At 30.5% G+C, this 22,648-nt stretch overlaps 1 protein-coding gene across 7 annotated transcripts in view; it reads right to left on the bottom strand.

Annotated features, from left to right (window-relative positions):
* LOC134697259 (serine/arginine repetitive matrix protein 2-like) overlaps positions 1-22,648 on the bottom strand; it is a 107,061-nt gene continuing 84,413 nt past the window's right edge. For all 7 annotated transcript variants that reach the window (XM_063559417.1, XM_063559418.1, XM_063559419.1 and 4 more), the window contains 6 exons: positions 11,431-12,216; positions 6,310-7,626; positions 3,897-4,038; positions 3,187-3,288; positions 2,456-2,629; positions 1-1,867 (listed from right to left, as the gene is read on the bottom strand). In XM_063559417.1, the coding sequence (XP_063415487.1) occupies positions 1,610-1,867; positions 2,456-2,629; positions 3,187-3,288; positions 3,897-4,038; positions 6,310-7,626; positions 11,431-12,216 (2,779 nt within the window). In that variant the 3' untranslated portion in view covers positions 1-1,609. The remainder of the gene's footprint in view (positions 1,868-2,455; positions 2,630-3,186; positions 3,289-3,896; positions 4,039-6,309; positions 7,627-11,430; positions 12,217-22,648) is intronic.

The raw sequence follows: 22,648 nt of genomic DNA, 5'->3' as shown, positions 1-22,648 counted from the left end.
TTAAAATAACATTAAATGTTTTATTTTTTTCATTTAAAACATTTTTGTTTATGACTTGGATGAGTGTTGAAACATACATTTTTGACATATATTCTTGCTGAACTTACAACAAGGCACCAAAACATATAAATAAATTACAACAAAATAAAAATCATAGTTTGTTTGATTTTCATATTCAGCATGAAGACCCAGTTCAAAACCATAATCAATTTATGGTTCAAACATTTAATGTATTGTCATGATTGAAATTGTTGCTTAGAGTAAAACAACAAACCAAAGTTAAAAATAACCCTGTCAACTTTTTGAGAAAAAAATAATGAATTCTTCAGAGAAATAACAGTCACTAAACTAAATATTTAAATAATTGTTTTTTCAATAATATTCCAAACATATTTGAATTCTTCTTATTTCCAGTATCAAGGTGAAACAATTGTTTCATTTTTGATATTGTAAAAGTTTTAAAATCTTCAAGTACAATATCTTATATATATAAAAATAAACACATCTAATGCTTATTTTTTCAAAATAAATGAAAATCAAACAAACTATAAGTTTAGAGTTAGGTCCCCTGTACCGAGGTGTGAAATAGTCCATATACAATTGAATATACTTGATTTTATGTACATTATTTACAAAAATATACTTTCTTTTTGTTTATATGAAAATATAAATTTGGAATTATGTATTATTGATATCATTTGGACACATTTACCTTTTTTCCTTTCATAAAATTCACCATACATATCACATTCTAAAACATTGAATTTTCCAATGTATCACTTTTTAAAATTTTAAGCATACCATAGGAAGAATTGCAATTATCAAAACATTCCTTCTTTTACAAAATCTTAAAATTTTGTGAAAACAAATAAAAGGCTTGCAAATTAAAGGTTAGCTTACTGTGATGAGATCATCTTGTTATAAATAAAAATTGCTTGTCAGGATTTCAAACTGAAATAATATAAACTGTTAGTTTCAAAGAATGTATCGAAACCAACAATAATGTGAAAAAAATGTTTGCTGAAAATTTATCTGCCATAAAATGAATGAAAATAATGTTTCATTTGCAAAATAAACATTTAAATATTTTCAGACACCCTATCTGCCATGATATGAATGACAAAAATGGATTTTTTTGCACTTTAATTAAAATTAAATTTATATCTGAAATTTAAATGAAAAAAAAATTGAAAAAATTGAAAGAAACATATAAAGCATGCAATTTTGAACAAAAATGTATTTTTTACAGATAATGTTTTCATAATGTATGTTACGATATCTTTGTATTTTGCAAATAAACTTTCTTGGTTGAAAAAAACATGTATGGTTTGTTTAATAAATAACACACTAAAGCACATTAAAACATCTTCTGACTCAAATAAAATGTTCTGAACTGAATGAGAAAAATAAATGTATAAAATGCACTAAAATCATCAGAATGTATGAAAACAAATCTTAATAATTTATAATCAACAAAAAACTACAGACATTCAATAATTTGTTCAGAATACACTCTTTCTCTCACAGATAAACACACTCATACACAAATACACAGCATACACATTATCACATATTGCTCTATAAATATACACAACTATGTAACAACATATCATTTATCGGGAATGTTCCGTTTCAAACCTAATATTTGTTCTTGACCCAGAGTAATTTTGTCTTCGAATTCCTGCATTTCTATTGTCAGTTTTGATTTCATTTGAACGAAATATTTATAGTCTTCATATTCTGCCTCTGTCAAACAGTCCTGAAGAAAAATGGAAACCTGAGCACTGCGTTTATCTATGTCTTCTTTTAAAGATTTGGCTTCTTCGTGTTGATCGCGTAATCTGTCTCTTTTATCGACTGCTAACTTCTGTAAATATAAAGGGAAAAATTCAGAATTTAAATTCACATGTTTTTTGTTTCTTTTATTTAAAGTAAAAACATCAATGGGGAACATATACAACATTATTATAGTAATGATGTTTTGGCCAGTTTCTCCAATATGTGTCCAAACATGACAGCAGCTGGGGCTTTAATAATAATGAAAGTATTGAATCAACTTTTTTTTTCATTTAAAATTATTTTATTTATTAACCCTCTTTCCTATTCATGACTAAAACACTTTTTTCAAACCTTATTTCATAATTTTGTTTTCAACCTAAACAATAAACGGGGAATAACTGGATTTTTTATTTTGAAATTATCTCCCCTTACAGTTTCTAATACTTGTTCAGAATTCTTCTTGTGAGTACTAATACTCCATAAATGTTTGTGTAATTCTAATATTGAACAATAAGAAACAAATGCATCATTAATTATTGTTAATTATGAAAATGCTTCATAAAAATAATGTCAAAATTTTTTGCCAAAACTTTCCATTTCAACAATAAAAACATTGCAAAAATTTCTGAATTTACAGTAAGAAATCAAATATTTGCTTGTGAAAATAAAAACGCACCTTTATACTTGGACTAGAATTATCAGGGAGACTTTGTAGAGCATTCTCTGCTCGCGCAAGTAAACCAGAAAGTTTGAGGAGTAACTTGATGATCTTTTCCATGTCTGTGATGTACGAGCTAAACTTATCTTTCTCTTGCTGTGTACGACCTTTCTGTTGTACGACTTCCACTAACTGTAAAAATATAAACGTAGTTTAGTTTTGTCTAATGAAAAAAAGTACCAATTTATGTCAATACAATGGAATCTAGAAGAAAGAAAATGAACCAAGAATTTGCATGTGTTGTCTTGATGAAGCATATACCCCTAGTAATTCAAATGTTAAAAAACTTCAGATGTCTCTCAAATCTGGAAACTGATCATATATTAGTCCTCATTGCAAAGGTACTGACCAAATATATAAAGTCATTCTGTTTAGTAGTACTGGTAAAATGTGGAAATAATTGTTGAACAAACATGTGAATGCAATGTAGCCCCTTCTTCTATAAAATAATATAAATTGATGTGTTTAAGAAATTCCTTAGGATTTGCCAATGCAATTATGATATTGGTATAGACAGTTTCTGTAATTTTCATATATTTTGCTATCACCATGTATAGACAGGCATGAGTTGTTTTTTCAGTAAAAAGTATCAATATTTTTTTCATAAAAATACCAATTTTTTTGTGAAAATTGGGTCACTTAAACAACAAATACAGATTATGAAAATAAAAGAATAAAAAAGTACAAACCTTCTGACCAACTTCATCAATTTCATCTGTTTCTTTCTGTAATTCTGATTTTTCTTCTTTCAACTTTTCTACTTTCTTCTGTATACTTCTTACAAGTTCCTCCTGTAAATGATATTGAATATATGTATGTCATGTATTTATTGCATCAATTAACATGGTCAAAAGTGTACTTAATAAAGAATGTTGAAACATCATTGAGATTCTAAACAAGTAAAGTGAGTGGTGTGACATTAAAAATCATAATAAACTGGGTCCATCTTTTCGGGCCAATTACTATAAATTTTCATTACATTAAATGAACGAATATTTGAATTGTTTCAAACTTTGTCTAATCAGTTAACAGAGGACTTTAGTGTATGGGTTTTTCTCATTGTTGAAGGCTGTACAGTGATCTTTAGTAGCTGACATCGAATTCATTTGCACTCTGGATGATATTTGTTTCATTTGCTATCACACCATATATCTTTAAAGGTGAAAAAAAAACTCATCTTAGATACCAGGAGTCGGTTTTGCAAAAGATTTCACAAAAAACTTGACTAAAAATGACTAACGATCAATCTTTATCATAAGTTTTTTGTGAAACCTACGCCAGGATTAAAACCAGAATTTGCATGTTTTGTCTACTAAACACTCAACAGTCATTTGACAGTGACGCTAAAAAAGAGTTTTAAAGGCCAAATAAAGAATGAAGTGAAAGAGCACTGCATTACCTTAGTTTTGATGAGTGTATCGGGATCTCCAATCTCCTTCGACATTTCCTGGTTAAACTCGTCACTTTTACCTCTCATATCCATCTCAATCTTAGCTTTTGGCGAGGACTTAAAATAATCGGCTGGTAGAGCTGATGTATCTCTGAAAGTTATATAATACTCATTAATGACATAATTAATCAAATCAACTAGTAAGAATTTTATTTTATAGTACATGTAAAAAAAAACAGGAATTTCTACGATGATTAAAATGCAAGTCATAAAATTGTCAGGAATTTTTGTGATAATTAAAATGTAAGTCTTAAGCATGTTTAGAAGTCACGTATATCAAGAACTATCAAGTCAGAAATAACGTTTTATTATTGTGAAAATGTGACGTGATTATGTTACGTTGAGTTTAGAACACTCATTTTTAATTCTGACAACTTATTATTGGAATGCTGCAGCTTCTCATAGTAGTTAATTGGAGTTTTGTTCATTGATTCAAAATCAAATCATGGCAATAATTCTGATTGTTTGCTAATTTAAAGTTTAACAGATGTTCCTGTCAAATTGTTAAAATTGAGATTCAAGAAAATTACTAAAATGTAAAATGGTATTGAAATGAATTATGAAAAATCTTAAAAAGTTTTTGTACAAATCTTTTATGTTTTCATTTACCAATTGATAGAAGTTTATAATGCAAAACATATTCCAAGTGAAAATAATGACTTCGCTGCAATAAAAAGTTTGGAATCACTGCTTATAATTATGACCAACATGACCAACAACCTATTCTCTCAAAAAGTCATAACCACCATGACCACTCCCTCAACGTCCTTGCATTAAGAGCAATAAGATCCCAAGTCATTCTGACCAACCAATCTTGTGTCTAAAGGCAGACTTATTTACAAATAAACAATACCCTAGTATCATCATTGATCATTGCAATGCAATCACCAACTACTGCCAAAACAAACATCATACTGAGTGTAAAAATAAACAATTATCTCCCCTTTTTGTACTGTTTGTGTAATTTTGAAAAGTACAAGGGGAAATGAGAAACTTATCTTTAAATATTTTCAAACAACTCTAAAATTCAGAAATGTAATGAGAATAAATTCATTAAACAGTAGTAAAGTCCTAACTTTTCAAATTCAAATATTATAACATATTTATATCTTTTGCAAACTTTTACATGTTTTACATGTCTAGGAATATTTTGCAAAATTGAATTAAAATAAACATTTTAGATAAAAAAAAATGAATACATACCACAAACTGAACTTATCACAAAACAAAAAAGAAAAAAACGAACTAGCATCCCTTCCCTAGTGAACACACAAAGACAATGTATGGAATGCTTGATGAACAGATAAAACACAAGAGATGGGGTATTTAATGGTCACTGAATGGGTAGATAATCCTCTTGTATTGTCCTTGTACCTATTGTCAGGTATTTACAATACACAAATATGTCCAAATATTATTTACATAAAAAAATCTTTTTATTTGTAAAATTACAGTTTAAATGCAAACAAACAAAAAATTGAATGTAAGGGCTTTAAAAATTTTGAATATTTGACAAATTTTAATATAAAAAGTTTTATGTTTTAAGAGAAATTTTCTGTTTGCCTTAGTTTGCCTCCCATAAACATGTTTACAATGGTTGACAATTGTTTACAATGTGTTTGGTCATGTGTAATGGCTTAAGTCCACCTAATTTAGTGCTAAAACCATAAATACATGTAAATATTATAAATCTGACCATTAATCTATCTGATGACCAATTTCACCTTTTATATGGTACATTTCCATTGTAGTATTGAGGTTAATTGTGTACTTATATGTTGGTACAATCTTGTCAATCATCAAATTAGTATATAAACTGCCTATAAATGCTTTTACCTCTAAATGTGGTCAAATTTTCACTTTAATTAATTTGAGGACTTGCAAAATGGTCAGATACACAAAGATTTGTAATTCTGATTGTGACGAAATTAAATCCTTTTTGACAAAGACAAGACACTGTTAGTGTGACAGCATTTTCATTCAGGAGGTACATGATCATATATTTCTTTATCACTCAGGGTTACCCCAATCTCCTCCCCCCCCCCAAAAAAAAAAAATTCTTCAAACATCGAAATAAGCTTTATTTCAAAGCAATCTTGTACATGTATTAATGAAAAAATTATGGTTCCAATGATCTATCTACTATTTGTTTTAACTATCTTCTCATTTAGAGTTTTTTTCCTGCAAAGTCTTATATAATATTTAAGGCCAAAAGTATCTACCCTTTATCATTGTATATCTGGAGTGATGATGTTTTACATTAAAACTTTGTATGGAAATTTACTGTGGATTCATTTTAATATTTGCAAGGATTAGTATTAGACTGAATTCAAGCAGTGTTGACAGACTATGAGAAACTTACAATGGTGACTTTTGTTCCTCCATCCTTCTGTCGTTCTTCTCCTCGTTGACGCTTGAAGATTGAGGGGAATGATGGGGTGAGTGAGGGAGACGAATTGGCTCGTCCAATGGAAACAGTCCATTCATAAAGTCCATTCGACCTTTATTATCTACTTTTAGCACCTCTTTTAAAGACTCGTCCTTTTTGACGATTTCAGACACTTTTTTATCACATTCTAGCTCCTCCTGTGACCTTTGTCGAACGTGACAGACTTGTAACTCTTGGTCCCTAGCACTATTATGACCCTTTTCTACCAAACCTTTCCTCTCCGCAGGATGTTGTTCGTGATTTGGTGTGAAAGACTTGTGGGATTTATTAACATTATGAGTGTCATGATCACTGCTTCGGTTACTATGGCGATATGAATGCCCTTTATCACCTGCATTATTCGGCAAAATGAACGATTCACTTTGATGGTTGTCTTGGGAACGTAAAGGTAATTTTACATCCCCGTTTAAGTCTGAATGGGAAAGATTTTTCCTCTCCTGATCTCCATCGTTACCATATCTTCCTATGAAATTGGCTTTATGTTTCTCCGGAGGAAAAGAAGTCCGTCGAGGAGAGGAATATTTTGTAGGATCATTATCCAAAGAAAGTCTTGACGATCCTTCATGAACACTATTACTTAAGTTATTTTGTAATTCACTTTGCTGTACATTTTCATTACTAGGTCTCCTTGTAGGATCAGCGCCAATCGATTCATTCGTTTGATCTACATGTGACCTAGAACTGTTTATATTACTGGGAGAACGAGGTATCAGTTTAGGAGAATTAAATCGATCAGGTCTCCTTGGTGTAGCTTTTTTCTCATAACCTAATATCTGATCTCGTACAGATGTTGTTCGCTCTTCCCTGTCGGCAGAGTGACTGAGAGTTTCTTTTTGGGAGGTGCCTGTCGTAGACGAAAATGGTCGCGGAGTAAGAAGAGCACTTGCACTATATGAACTACCCAGCGGTCTTTGTTGTATGTGGTTCTTTTCTAACGGTTTTGCCACTGATTTCACAACATTTGGGTTTACCTGACTCTCTGAAGCAGAGAAGCGTGGAACAGAACTTTGTTCATTGCTTTGTTCTGAAATGTTTGACTGACTAGTAGTCTGTGGTTGCCATGCTTGTTGTAGTAATCTTTTACGTGGTGGTTTTTGAATTTCCACTTTATTATTGTTTGTTTCTGATGGCAGTTTGCTGACATCTCCTGTCGTTGACGATCTTTTGTATGTTCCTATTTGGCGAGTGTCTCCTTTACTTTTGTGTGCCAAGTAAGAGTCATCGGAAAATCTAAAAAAGAAAAGATTTATAAAATCATCTGATTTTACCGAACATTTAATCCTCCTTTCTTTTTCCTAAAATTTAAAATGATATATAATTTATCAGAACCAAAAAAACCCACAGGTTTCTCATATGATTGGAAAGAAAACAAATTCATGAGCTATAGAAGTTTGTATGCACCCAACCTTCACCCTAACCCGGGACAGTTAAGCATGTATGTCTTTTGTTTATTCCTTATTAATTAAGGTAAAGATTGTCTGAGCATCTTTTACTTATATACATATGTTCCTACTCAGTAAAACATGTCTGGGTTATAAAATACAATAATGTATGTATATAACACCTTTGATGTTTTATGATATATATATACAGTTATCAATGTGGAATGTGTCATTCTAAAAACCAATGTTTGATATACAATAATATAGCCTGTAGAAAGGATTTAAAATAAATGTATGAAATGCAGCATTTAAAATTTTAACCTACAGCTGTAACATGTAACACATGCAATTTAAGTCAATCCTTTTTTACCAAAATAAATCCCCCCTTTTCTTTTTTATTTTATTGTACTCAGCATAAAATTTGAACTAAAACAAAATGTACATCTGAAACATGCATAACATGTAACACATGGAAATTCAGTCATTAATTTTTTATCAAAAATAATCCCCCCTTTTTTGGCATTTCATTTTCTTGTCTTATATGTAACACCCAATAAATATTGCAATGTCCTCAAATTTGAAGAATATAAAAAAAAAATCAAAAGGTAGGCAATTCTTTTTTTCAACAGTTCCCATAATCTCTTCAAAATTCCAAAAGTATAATGATACAGTAAAAATACAAAAAATATTAAAAATTATTATTTTATTCTATATAAGATTAAAACATCTTTCAAATACATATTTTAGATCTTGCCTTCCGATTGGACAGCCATTTTAAAAACAACTTACTTCAAACCCCATCGTTGATACCTGGCATACATAACCATTGCCAGGTTATAGAACAGAATTCAATATATCAATCCTTTTTATAATCCATTGGAAATCAAGTTAATTTACTATCGAACTATTTCACATCGAAATCCGAACACGAAAAATTGTATAGATCACCTTCTTCCTAACAAATTGGCGGGATGATATTTGATTATTACTGTACCCCAATAATACAGTCATCCATGTCGACCAATCAGTATATACCTATCAAGGACAAAATCTAAATCCCTCAGGCCAATATATGTAAAAATTCCATTAAAATCTTGTCTTGACCAATACACTACATATTTGAAGACGTATATACATGATTTACGTTGCTGGACCTTATTCACAATGTTACACCTCTGTGATGACAGACTGATCAAAACTTCCTTCACCTGTTTAAGAATTAATTCGATATTTATTGATGCAGTTTTTATGCACAATAATCCTTTTCCGTTTACCTGAAAGACCCTGATGTTACATTGATCAAATGTGCCGAACACAGATTATTAATAAATATGAGTCACATATGTTAGGGTAAATGTATGTAACACCTTTACCAATAACTTAAGTAAACATTTTTGTTGTTGTCCTAGTCGAGAGAAATCCCTGAATCATAAAAACATATAGGTCATTCGATTTATCTGTCCTCCACAATGAAAATTTCAACAAATACTAACATACAAAACTATAAAATCAAGATCAGAGTTCAAATTTATCGGAATTTAATGATGAAGCTCTTGTAACCTCTAAATCCAGTAATAAATTCCACATTTGTATGCCTCAAAATTCTATAAATGACCTTTTAATGCTAAATTCTGTTGACGTAACATTTATCACCATGAATCTGTAGTACGAAAGCATCAGCTTACAGTCTCTTAGTCATACATAAACACCTTCTAATCTGAACTTAAAAATATGCTAACTTTATCACTTTCTTTCATGGCATGACACTTTTTATAAATCCGAAGAAACGAAGTCACCATTTCTTATCTCCACTTAAAAATTTGCTAAAATTATCACTTTCTTTCAGCACAAGACACTTTTTTTAAATTTCCAAAAAGTTACCAACAAAATAATAAAAAGCACTGTACTAAGTAACTCAAGCCACTTGAAACAAAATCTCAAATTCTTCACTAAAAACCAGATGTTTTAACTAATATGAGATGAACTTTAGTAAAATTTCTGGTATCAGTAAAATCCAGGTCAAAATAAAACTACACCAGAACATTGGCTCAACTCATTATGTCAAACATTTCTTTGATGTTATCATGCACTCCAACCATTATAAAAGATTTAGTAATTTTCTCTCTAAGCCTTATCTATATACTATTTATTTTCTCTGTTGAGAGTCAATGTCCATTTTATAGAAACATAAATAATATTTCCAGCACCTGTTGTGATGTAAGTTTCATTTTACTAGAGTGACAGGCAATGTCCATTTCATAGATTGCAATGCAAGCATCTGTTGGGGATATTATTATTTTTGTTTCTTACAGAAGCAATGTGCATAAATTCCAAAGAAAATTGCATCTGTTTTGAATGCCAAAACATCCATCCGACATTTTCCATTCTAACCATCCTGCAGATTTCCTTTGTTCCGCTTAATTATTGCAGAGAAAAATAACATTTATGACATGAACCTGCTAACCATTTATAATTTTCATCATTTCTTTTTTGGAAAAATTTGAAAAGTACCATTTGACTGAATGTCATAAAACAGGTGTAAATTATTGAAGCTATAATTGTTGTGTAGTATAAACCATCTGCCCCTAATTACATCTCATTATGTAGATAAAAGGGGGATGTGTATCATTATATGTGTCTTAGTTAATTAAGCCTCTTATCAAAGTACAATCAGGTGCCCTGGCCTTCACCCATATCACAGACAATTACTGCTATATTATGAATGCATAGACATGTAAACTGTTAAAAACTATAATTAAATTACACCCTGTTAGATTTGTGTATATCAACATTTTCAAATTTATAAAAAAAAAAAAAAAAAAAAAAAAAAAATATTAAACAAAAGTCATTGAAAGAATTGAATTAAAAAAAAAAAAAAATATATCACAAAAACTTTATTTACACCATGAAGTGAATTTTTTTTTTAAATTAATGTGAATCAAAAAAAATTGTCTTTTTTACTTGAAAGAGAATTGTATTTTGAAATAACATTGGAACCATCTGTCTTCTAAAGGGGCTATTTGAACAGAAGAATTCACTATCATTTTTTCCCAAAATAAACAGCAGGCATTAATTAAAACTTTTGTAATCAAATGTCAGAAACCTAAAATTAGCCTTAAATGTAAGATAAGTAAACAATCTTATCTTGTATAAACATTAATTGAGGTGGTTTGTTTAATTACACACCACATCTGTTACAATTCTAGATTGAGTTATTTCCCTTTGTACTACAAAACTTAAACTGCATGTATTTTCCATTAGAGTTTATATTTCATGGTTTGAACAGATTAGGGTTTTAAATTCCATAAATGATTATATATATTCAATATATAAAAATATATTCAATATATATAACAATACTGTAAATTCCTGAATTAATGCATGCCTTTTTTAATGCAAATCCATCACCACTGGCAGAAATGCCAAGTTTAATATTGATGTGATCACAAAAATTTTATGAAGGAAAATCATTACTGTATAAGAACAAGGTTTAATTTAAAAACTTAATTCTGTTGCATTTTTTGCATTTATAACATCTTTGCAATAATTTGTAAAAAAGCATTCAACAGATTTGCATTTCAATAATTCAACTGTCAACGGATAGACGACCAAGTATTAAATGTCTGAATTTAGTTTATAATTAAAGACTTACCCATCAGGTTTGGTCTCCGAACTGTCCAATATTTCTGGAGGAGGGGGAGGTAACTCCTGGTTAAATTCTTCCCCCTCCTTCATTGGTGTTGGTGGAGGTGGTGGGTCAGGTGAACTGATCTGTCTCAGTACAGATGGTGGAGGACTCTGTTGTTGTGGACTAGGCTGTCTATTCCTTGACATTGGTGGCGGACTCTGTCTTGGACTTGGCTGAAGGTGTCGACTGTCATTCAATTTCTCATTACTGATGTCAAAACTTGAAGATGATGGACTTTGATGGTGAGATGACGAGGGCGACACATTTTTGGTTTGCGATGTTGGCTGCGTAAAAATTGTTGAATAAGATGGCTGCTGTTGTTGCGGAACAAACTGGGAAGTTGACATTTTCGGACTTTCCGCAGAGATTGAAGATGGTGGTGAATGAGATGTTATCGGTGACGTTGCCTCTAAAGACTTGACCTCTGGTTTTGGAAAAGACTGTGTAATATGAGTCTGAGTTTTAGAGGAGAGATACACCATTGATGCTGCTGACTGTTGTTCTGAATATCGACGAGAGAATTTGCGTAATTGTTCTGCATATTGTTCATGAGATTCTTCTGCTGGCGGTAGGTTATACCGTTGTTGCCTTAGCTGCGAGTCTGACTGTGAAATGTTTTGACGATAATTCCTGGGAGGTAATTCTGGAGGTTTATCTTCTTCCGATGGAGGCGGTGGTGGAGGTGGTTTTCTGTAACCAGGATGCTCCGGCATCAAGTTCTGGTAAATGTTTGAAGAACCCATTCGTGGGCTGAAAAGAAAAAAAGAAAAATTAAAATACAATCTCAATCGTTCTTTTCAAAACAAAACAAACTTCAAAATAGAATCAAGTCATAAATAAATATTTTTGTCGAAAAGAAAATGTTTTCTGTCAGTTTACAGAAAAATAAACGTCTGCACCTCAACATTTTTCAAAACAAATAAAGGCAATTTCTCTCAAATTGCTTTCTTCACGAACAATAACGGAAAACAAAATATTATTATTCCACAAACTAATATAAGGATAAATTGATATCTCCTTTTTCTTACAGAATATAAATCCATGGTAAACAGTCTAAATAAGTGACTCAATCTGTGAGATTCACAGCTCTTTAACAAGTCCTCAATACTAATAGAAAAACCAACAAGTGTTAAATTAGCAATATTTAGCTGTCTGAGATGACTCAATATTTGCATCCCCTACAGATTAAATTTTCCTGATTATTTCTCCTTATTTGAGCTGTAATGCTGAGTCATATTGTCATCAAATCAAGGAGAGTTTTATCTACTTTTTCCTGTCTTCCAAAATATAAAATATTTACCATTATCAGGAAAGTTCTTGTCATGAATAAATAAATCACAAAAAGAACAAACCCCAACATGAGTTGTATCTTCTTTTTCCTCATACTTCCATTATTAAATATTTTCCATTTTCATGAAAGTTTTGAATCATGCTTTTGTTTAAAACACAAACAACAAACCACAATGAAAGTTTGATGATTTAGGGTTGTAATTTAGTCAATCACTGTGACAATTTTAAATAAACAAGGTCAACATATTATGTCACAGATATTACATAACTTTTGTTTTGATAAGTAAACAGAATTAAAACATGTGACAGTTTTCCGTTACATCCCAAAATTAAATAAAATTGAGAATGGAAATGGAGAATAATTTGTCAGAGACAACAACCCGACCAAAGAGCAGATAACAGCCATATAATATTTCTTTAAAAGCTTGCTAAAGAGGAACATTTAAATCAAAACATAAAAAATAGCCTTGAAGTTAATGAAGAGTATAAGTGTTCAAATATATTTTTCCCAAGTTTCATTTTCATAGTCTTGCTCAGAAGAGCGGAAGTCTGTACTTAAATATTTTCTTTTTTCAACCATACTGATTTTACCCTAGATTTTCCTGTTACACAGAATCCAGAAGCAAATAACATATTATTTATGCACATCAAATAAAATCTCATAAATCAAATTCATAAGATTTTTAAAATCTTGCATTTCTTCAAGCAACTGATATACATATTTTAGAGATAACTGTTATCTGATGCATGTACCATCAATTTCAAATTCTTAATATTTTTTTAATAAAAAGCAAGAATCCTAAAAAACATCACATGTCACCTCGTAAGAGTGTCATCGACTAGAAAAAATAGTGAACCAAGATATATTTCTATCCATAAACAACCTTACATATCAAACTCAGAAACCTCTCATTAACAAGTCACAAAAGTACCAGATAATGAACTACTTCACACCATCAAATAGACATTGACACATACATAGACAATAGCAAATATATCATGGTGATTTCATTGTATAAGAATTCAACCTTATTTGTTTTTATTTATGTCCTTTATTTTACATTTTTTACCTGTTAAACTTCTACTGATTTATATACATAGTTTGATTTTTTAAATTTGTTTGTCATAGATGAATTGTAGATTAGATTCAACAAACATACATTTCAAACTGTTTGTTGTGAAATGAGACAATTTTTTGAAAGTCATATCTCAAGTACAAATTGTATACAAGTACACCACACTGAGCAATCAACAATAGTTTCTCAAATTTCATCCTAAAAGTTTATATAAACTTATAATAGCATGATAAATCCTGCATGATCTATAAAAAGAAAAAAGTATGTCACTTAAAAAATGGAATTTTAAATATTTGTGGTATTCTTACATAAGGAGAATCCCGAGATAAAACTAATTCCCTCCCCCTAAAATACCTGATAAATTGTCACCTATAGTTAACTTAATCCTTGTATAAACATTGCTAATCTAGTGACACCATTTCTATTAACCACTAAAATTCTCTACCCCACAATCACAATACTCACTGTTATGACCACAAAATTCTGATTCCTAGTTCAGACAATAAATTTCCTTTCTATAAATATTGACTTTGTCTGTCCACCAATTTTATAAATTGTGGTCATTAGTATCTGTAAATGCTCCTGGGAAATTGATAAATACCGTTTACTACTAGAGTGAGTCACACTTTTGTTTCAGTGATGATGATTAGATAATGGTCAAAGGTGTTGATAATCGGAGTTATCTCCCCTTTAGTTAAATCCAAATTGTTATTTAGTATGTAAATAGTTTTCCATATTATTGCAGCATCAATGAAATGATGATCACACACAGATTGGTCCAAGTGATTATCCTATAAAAAGTACTGAAATGGTTTCAATCACTGACCACTGATCAGATAAACTGAGCAGAAAAACACAGTCAATATTTACATGTTACTGCAGCTTCAATGAACTGACGAGCTTGGTCCAGGAGAGTGTGTAATATTACAAGTACTAGAATTGTAACATTCACTGGTCAGATAAACTCAGGACAGTAAATGAGCAGAAAATCACAGTAAATATTCTTCCTTATGACTGCAGCATCATTGAACTGATGAGCTTGGTACAAGAGAGCATCCTGTTTCTATACACTGGATATTATCAATTATTGGTCAGAAAAACTGACCAGCAACACAAACCAGCAGAAAATCACAAGTTAAAACTATGCATCTGCAGAAACCATTTTTTGCATTCTTCACATATCAAAATTCTTTAATGTCCATTTTACTTCAAATTAAAAAGACTATGTCCATTCATCTTTTGAAATGAACATGCATGTAGTTTTTCCAGACACTTCAAAAATCATCTTTTAATCTAATCAATCTTTCAGTCCAGCACATTAATATTTTTCTGCATATTCAAAATTAAATAAGGCATAAGGATAAGGACAGAGCCAGTGGCTTAAGTTACTTCAGGTCAGGCAAAGGTCAGAGGAAAGATTAATTTATAAAATCAAAAATCCAGAAAGGAATGTAAAAAACCTGGCCCATGGCAAAAGATTGCCATTGTTTAGATCTGTTTTTGTCTGTGTTTATATCACTCTTTGGAACTTCAAAGAGAAATCTTTAAATAAATATGACACCTGATATAAACAGTTTAAATTATCCTACCTTTTTACATGACTTAGTTATAATTAAGAGTTTTACAATTAACATTCTATATTTAGTCCTCTAATTTTTACACCTTATTTTTTAGAAAACCTATATATTATGTAATATCTTTTACAAGTTTTAAATTTCAACCAATTTTATTTAATTCAATTAACTGATTTTGACAGATGAACATTATTTTTTAGAACAAATAAAATAATTCATTTATAAATTTGTTATTTTTTAATTTTATACATTTTTTTAGTATTTTTTCTTTTGTTTTGTTTTAAATCACTAAGGCTAGGTTTATACATATTTTCAAAACATGAAATTAAAATCCTATTGAATATCTAAGGTGAATGTTCAGATTTTAAATTTGGATTTGTGTATTAAAAAGCCATAAAGTGGCTGGAGGGTTTGGATTTCAACATTAATACAAAGTAATTAGGCTTTGGAATTTTGATGGATTATCTATTTAAAATCTTCTAGTGAATATAAATTTTGTCATGTTCAAACATCAAAATGATCTTGACAACCTAAGGGCCATAAACTTTTAACACAAAAATTTTGCAAGCTTATAAAATATGCAAAAATATTTATGGAAAGATGCAAAAATAATTTAAAATTTTGCAAGCTCATATTTTTTCTTGTGCTACTAAAATTCAATCCTATGTTAAAACTGGTAAACCCGGGAATTATTACTACTCCTTTCAATTTTTTTTACTATATCAACAGGGGCGGAAAACTGATGATGTTCTTCCTACGAAATTCCTCTTTGATAAATAATATCTTTTTATCAAGATAAGAGGTTAATTTGTCTTGTCACGATATATTTCCCTGAGAAACACAGTACGAAATTTGAAAAAATGTAGCTAATTTCCTTATAGCAGGAAGGAAAATAAGAAACTGAAGATAATATATGAATTTAACTGGATGAGGAATTCAGAAATTAATTCTAAATATTTTTTATGAAGGAAATAAAATCAAGGAACTTGTAAGTAGTAACGTACAAGTATTATGTACTTTTTGTGTATTCCAATTTTGTACCCTAAAGGCTACATGTATCAACCTTCAAAGACTTGATAAACATTCTCATGTTGACAAACAACAGGGTATATCTTATGGCACAAACATGGATAAATACAAAAAACAATTACCAAGATTATAAGTGTATGTCTGCTGCAAGAAAGGTTCTTAATACATGTATTTATCCTATAAAGATGGCACTTAATAAGAATAAATGTCAGTATAATAAGCGTCTAACCTCACATCTTCCCAAGCCAAGGGTTAGGATCCACTCCAATCTTATGAAGAGATGGAAAGTGGATTGTAACCCTTGGCTATCGAAGATGCCGACCATAATTGATTAATCACAGTTGATAGTGGAACAATTTTCTAAGCTATTTTGGCCTCCATGTGAAACCAGACAAATAATAGAAGAGAAACAGTTACTTAAATTAAATAAACTTTTTAAAGTAATAAAAATCTTAACTCACCCTAAATGATAAGTCCTTTGATAAGCCATGTCCAACATCATGTAAATAATTCAAATAAAAACAGTTTTAAACTATTCCAAAGTCTTATATCAATTAAATCGTTCTATCAAACACAAGTTTGTAATTGTAACTGTGGTATAGCTATGATTTCATAAGACAACATAAACTACAATCCACCTCATGGTACAAATATCTTTAAATGTTCCCTGTTTAAGAACCAGATCACTGATATCAATACTTTTGGACAGGGCCCAAGTTCTCATACATGTGTCATCTTTTTAAACTAGGAGACATCTCAAAAAGTTGTTTAGTAATATTTATTGTATACATTAGAACTTACATTACAACAATAGGTAGTAAGGTTATTATGTTCCTTTGAAGTTATTATAAATGAATGAAAGGTAATTATATTGAACTAATTGAGAGGATTATAAAGGCTTTATTTGACTGCCCACACTCAAGGAATCCAATTTAAGGCCAAAATAATATGTTTGTTTCCTATTACATTTTTGAAAAACATATGACAGGTGGCTAGGTTTTTTTTCTTTTTATTTTACCATATTTTTACATTGAGTCTAAAAGAGAGACATTCTGACTTTGAAAAATGACAAGAAAAACTTTAGGGTAGGATATTTTTTAGCTTAAAAAAGAAGGGTACTAAGAAACACACATCTTTTTTATTTGGCCTAATCAAAGTACTATTATATCACAGTCTAATATATAGTATTTACTTTTGTTTTTTGCACTTAGTTACTTTTTATTTCGTGATCCGAGGATTTTAATTTGCACCTACGATTATTTCAATACGTAAACCTGCAGACCTCAGCACCGTGGAGATCTCTAGGGTAAAGACCTTTTAGCAATATTTGTAAATAAGACACTCCAGAAGCTCAATTATCGTACCATTACGTCCAAGTAGCTTATTATTGTACCTATATGTACCAGAGAAGCTTAATTTTGTACCCATACTGTCCCAATGAACTCAAAACTAAGGACTTAATGTCAAAGTTGTACCTGTTTACACCATGACCAAACAGTTCAGTAGTATAATGTTGTTCCAACCTTAATCTGGGAACCACAATATTAAACCTATGGTCAGTTAAAACCTAGGCACAGCAACAAGACAAAAGAAACATGGATTGAAATGTCAAATAGTGCAACAAGAATAATCTACAGATATAACAGTGCAATACGTTTCATTAGAGAGAATCTCTGATATCTTATATGTTTCTATGATGAAGAGGTTCACAATTGAAATTTTAACTTAACATTTACACAGCAAAAATAGCATAAGTTAAGAGCAATTATTCTATTTCATAAGCAACACACTGCATGCAGCCCTAAAGTTTTGTGAAAAACATCAGACAGTCTCATTGGCTCTCTACTGAATACATTATTGTAATATTTAAATAAAAACAAACCTTCCAACAGAAAACACAGGTACTGGAATATCCTTCATCATAGTAAAAACCAAAAATACATATTCATTGAAAAAGCAATGGTCAATTAGACCCTAAATATCATTCAAATACAGATACAAATTTGCTAGACCACATTCAAAATATATCAATTTCAAAAATCATTAATTTCACTCCATTATTTCCATTGAACAAAACATAATGTGTAAACTAATCAATATAGGTAAAAATCATTAAATATTCATTAGCATGACTCAGGTAGGTATATAGTGTATTCTTCTATTAATCATCAGGTAAATATTTAACCCTCTGTTTTATTTTAATAATTCTCAATTATCAATGACAGTTTAGGTCAAGGTATATATATATATTATAAGAAAATATGGAAAAATGTATCCGATATCTGGTTCAACCTCAAAAATGTAGCATATAGTAGAAGATCAAGAATGCTTTACAAAGATTTATATTAAAAGTCCATTAGTGTCTGGCAAAGGGACAGAAAAATTAAAACCATAAATAAATGACTTATTAATCATAAATTTTTGCATTGCTATATCAATGAGGAAGATCAAGATTGACTAAATTCAAAAATATGAGGTTCAAGATTGATCAATTTCAAAAATATGAATATAGGAAGATGTGGAATGATTGCCAATGGAACAACCATCCACTGAAGATCAAATATGTAAATGTATTCAATAGTAAGCCCTCAACAATGAGCAAAACCTAGACTGCATTATAAGCAAGTTATGAAAGGTACTCCATGACAAAAAATAAACCAATTCAAACAGGAAAAATAAACAGCATTATAATGTATGGTATGTATAAAACAATAAAAGCAAAACAACAATTGATATACAGCAACTAAATGAGACTCCACTAACATACTGAATTCAGCTGGTTAAACAGCCTCATTTCCATTGAACAGTCCAATATGGATCGTGTACATAACAAACAGTGGGTAAAACATAACATCTCATCCTAGTTGTAAAAGTGATGTCATAACAAATCAGGTTTATTTCTGATTTTATATTCACCTAAAAGGAAATGATATCAAAAACATATTTATACTTAACATCAAAGTAAATCAATCTATAAATATACAGTATACAGTTAACATCCATATTGATTTTCATTGGTCTGTTGTTGGTTTTTTTTACATGTCAAGAATGGAAAGAAGATAATTGTCACTGTGTAAAATCTAAGTCAAGTTTTCTCAGATATCCCAATTAAGAATTTAGCTATTGTATAACTACTTATACCTTGAGAGTTAAATAAATTCACAAGCAAAAGTTGACATTAATTGTCATGGGCTTAAATTGACTCCCATTTTCTCCTAATTACAGAAAGACACCTGAAGCACACCAGACATAATTCCACAAACAACAATGGCTGAATGCAACACAACATGCATAGAAAGGAACTACATGTATTAGATAACACTACCATATTCCTGACTTAGTACAGGACCTTTAAAGAAAAATTGGTGGACTGAACCTGATTTTGTGACTAGAAAAATGTCCTGCTTTATGGCAATGTTAAATATACTGCTAAAATGACAACCAGTCCCATCATATCTTGTTTGCTACTAAGTAACAAAACTTACTCATCATCAACTTGATGGGTTTCCAAGAAGAAATAATAAGTACACAAGTAGTTATGTGCTGTCCCGTTCCCCAAAAATAGTACAATTTTATTTTCACATGTACATAGATCACTCCAATTGTTTACAAACTGTCCATCTGTCAGAAATTGATCACTCAGTGCAATACATGTACTGTTAGAAATACATGTACATGTAACCATTGACATATATATCTATATATCATTGTCCAAAAATATAAAATAAGCATAAAATTGATGGATCTTACTGCCTGTTTGACGTCAAAATTGTAGAAAAATTAATATCTTCTGTTTTTTACAAGGGATTTTTTTAAGGAGTGGGGTTGGGGAGAATGATATGATTCTGAAACTGCTGCAGATCATCAAAGCCAATTAATGTCTATATCATATGTTACCAGATAAACAGGCCAAAAGTTAATTTTACAATTTCAAAATGAACAGGATCCCCATAGAAAGCTTGCCAAAACCTAGATTAAACCATAACTTACATTTTCGTTACTTCCCATTAAATCATATCATAATTGAACAAAATCTTGTAATCTTTATGACTTATAAATAATAATTTTTCACTTCTGTATCTGTAATTTTGTTTTATCACCAGCTGATCTTTGATGCGTCACCTGTCCCCAGGTAAAACTGTCACCTTGTGGATTTCCTCCTTCTTAACTGACCACAAATGTTTCCTTATACCTTATGTGAATCAGGTTATATATATATATACTTCTGATGATGACCAGACACTGACCACAAGTGACCATCTATTATCTGTTTCCTTAATTTACTAATGATGAATATGGAATTATTATAAATTATTAATACTTGATATTCAATGGTACATGTGTATTAGCATTTGTAAATATAACCAAATTATACGTCATATACTATTTAAAATCTATTTCAAACTAGCAAACTAGTCTAATTGTTTATTTCTGTGCCATTTGGTCTCTTGAGGAGAGTTGTCTTATTGACAATTAATACCACATCTTCTTCTTTTTTAATTCAGATATAATACAAATATCTCACTCTTTTTTTTCAAAAACATTAAAACGTCACTCTGCTGCTTAGAATCTGTTTGCCATAGCAAAGACCAACTCCAAAGATAACTCCAAGAGAAGATTTCATTCGGAAACCCTCTGGTGAACCCAATTTACCATTATTGATAATCATTGATTTTAAAATTCCTGAAATATTTCTGTCAGCTGCTGATGACAAAATTTTACCTGAGAATTGAATCAAGGTAAATAATCCAATTTAATATTGATTAAAATATCATATTTCCATAAAAAATAGAAATCCTGGCACCATATTTAATGTTACATTTATGTTCATCCATAATTGTTACTGTGGCCCAGGGAAACAAGATGGAGTCAAATGATGAAATTAATATCCATCAAAGTCAAAAGACCTGCTCAATCAGGAAAGCCTTGCCAGAGGGGTTATATGCTGTCCTACACAATTCTGGTATGACAGAGATTGGAGAATAGGAGAGTTGTATACAGACTTCCAGATTTGTTCTCCAGACATTAAAAGTGGTCCAATAATCCTGAGCACATAGATCTAGTCATCCAAAACTCATGACAATATGCCAGTTTGATAAATAAATCATTAATAGGGGTATGTAATTAATTGAATGTTCGGCCAGTAAAGAAAGGGGTATCTCTAACAGTTCATATAAAAAAGCCACCAATGAAATTATCTGACCTTAGAATTGGATAACACAAAATAAACCTATCAGGAATCAACAGCAACATTGAGCAGTAACAACAGACTAGATCTAACCCACCACCTTCCAACTTCATTCGAAAAATTTGATTAAGAACTTCTCTTTGTGACATCTGTTTCAAGATGGTACAAATGTATAAAAGAAGTTAGTGATTCTCAATAAGTACCAAAATTAGCAATGGAAAAGCTTTTTTACAATGATTATAACTTGTAAACATATAAAGAACTGAGGAATTGGTTTATTTTTCCTTTTCCACTGACCATAACATACACGGTCACTAGGTGTGAGGTTTTTAAAGCTGAGTTGTAGAAATATTGACAGTATTTGCCCTCCAGATCTATTCCCTTGTCCTATTACCTATTTATCTCATAAATTCCATCAACAAAATTTATTTTATGATAATATATTGTATACAATACAAATACTAGGTAAATAGTTTAGAATTATATCATTTTCCTTGTGTATTGTTCAAAATACTGTAATACGATGTCACTTTTATCCTCTAGATTTCAGAGATTTTATAAATGAGCCTAACAAACCTAGTTGTATTGAAATAACCATGACTAAAAGTCATCAATGTATAATAAGAAAACTGTCTTATTAGTCGAAACATGTCCTTATATCAATCTTATCTCATGTTTACGCCTAACAAATCATACAATGCATATTAGGGTATTATATGGACACAACTTTAACATTCTAGACTGTGGGGCTGATCTAGGACTGTGTCTGAACTAGGCAAGATCAAGGCCATGCCAAATCTAATGAGACTGCCAGAAGATGCATCAAGGGGCCAATTAAACTCCGACATCATGGCCAAAAAGGGGGGAAAATAACAACAAAATTACACAGAAACTACATTGAGTAGCATGAACCCTACCAAAAACTTGAAGTGAACTCATTTGCATAAAAAGTGTTAACAGTAAAAACTGAAACTTTGGGATGAATAATGAACCAGCATGTAGCATCAAGATGTAAGACACCATTG

This window comes from Mytilus trossulus, chromosome 14 (assembly GCF_036588685.1).
Source record: "Mytilus trossulus isolate FHL-02 chromosome 14, PNRI_Mtr1.1.1.hap1, whole genome shotgun sequence".
Classification (NCBI taxonomy): domain Eukaryota; kingdom Metazoa; phylum Mollusca; class Bivalvia; order Mytilida; family Mytilidae; genus Mytilus; species Mytilus trossulus.
Note: the sequence above shows the minus strand (reverse complement) of the source record. Positions and strands in the feature narration are given on the sequence as shown.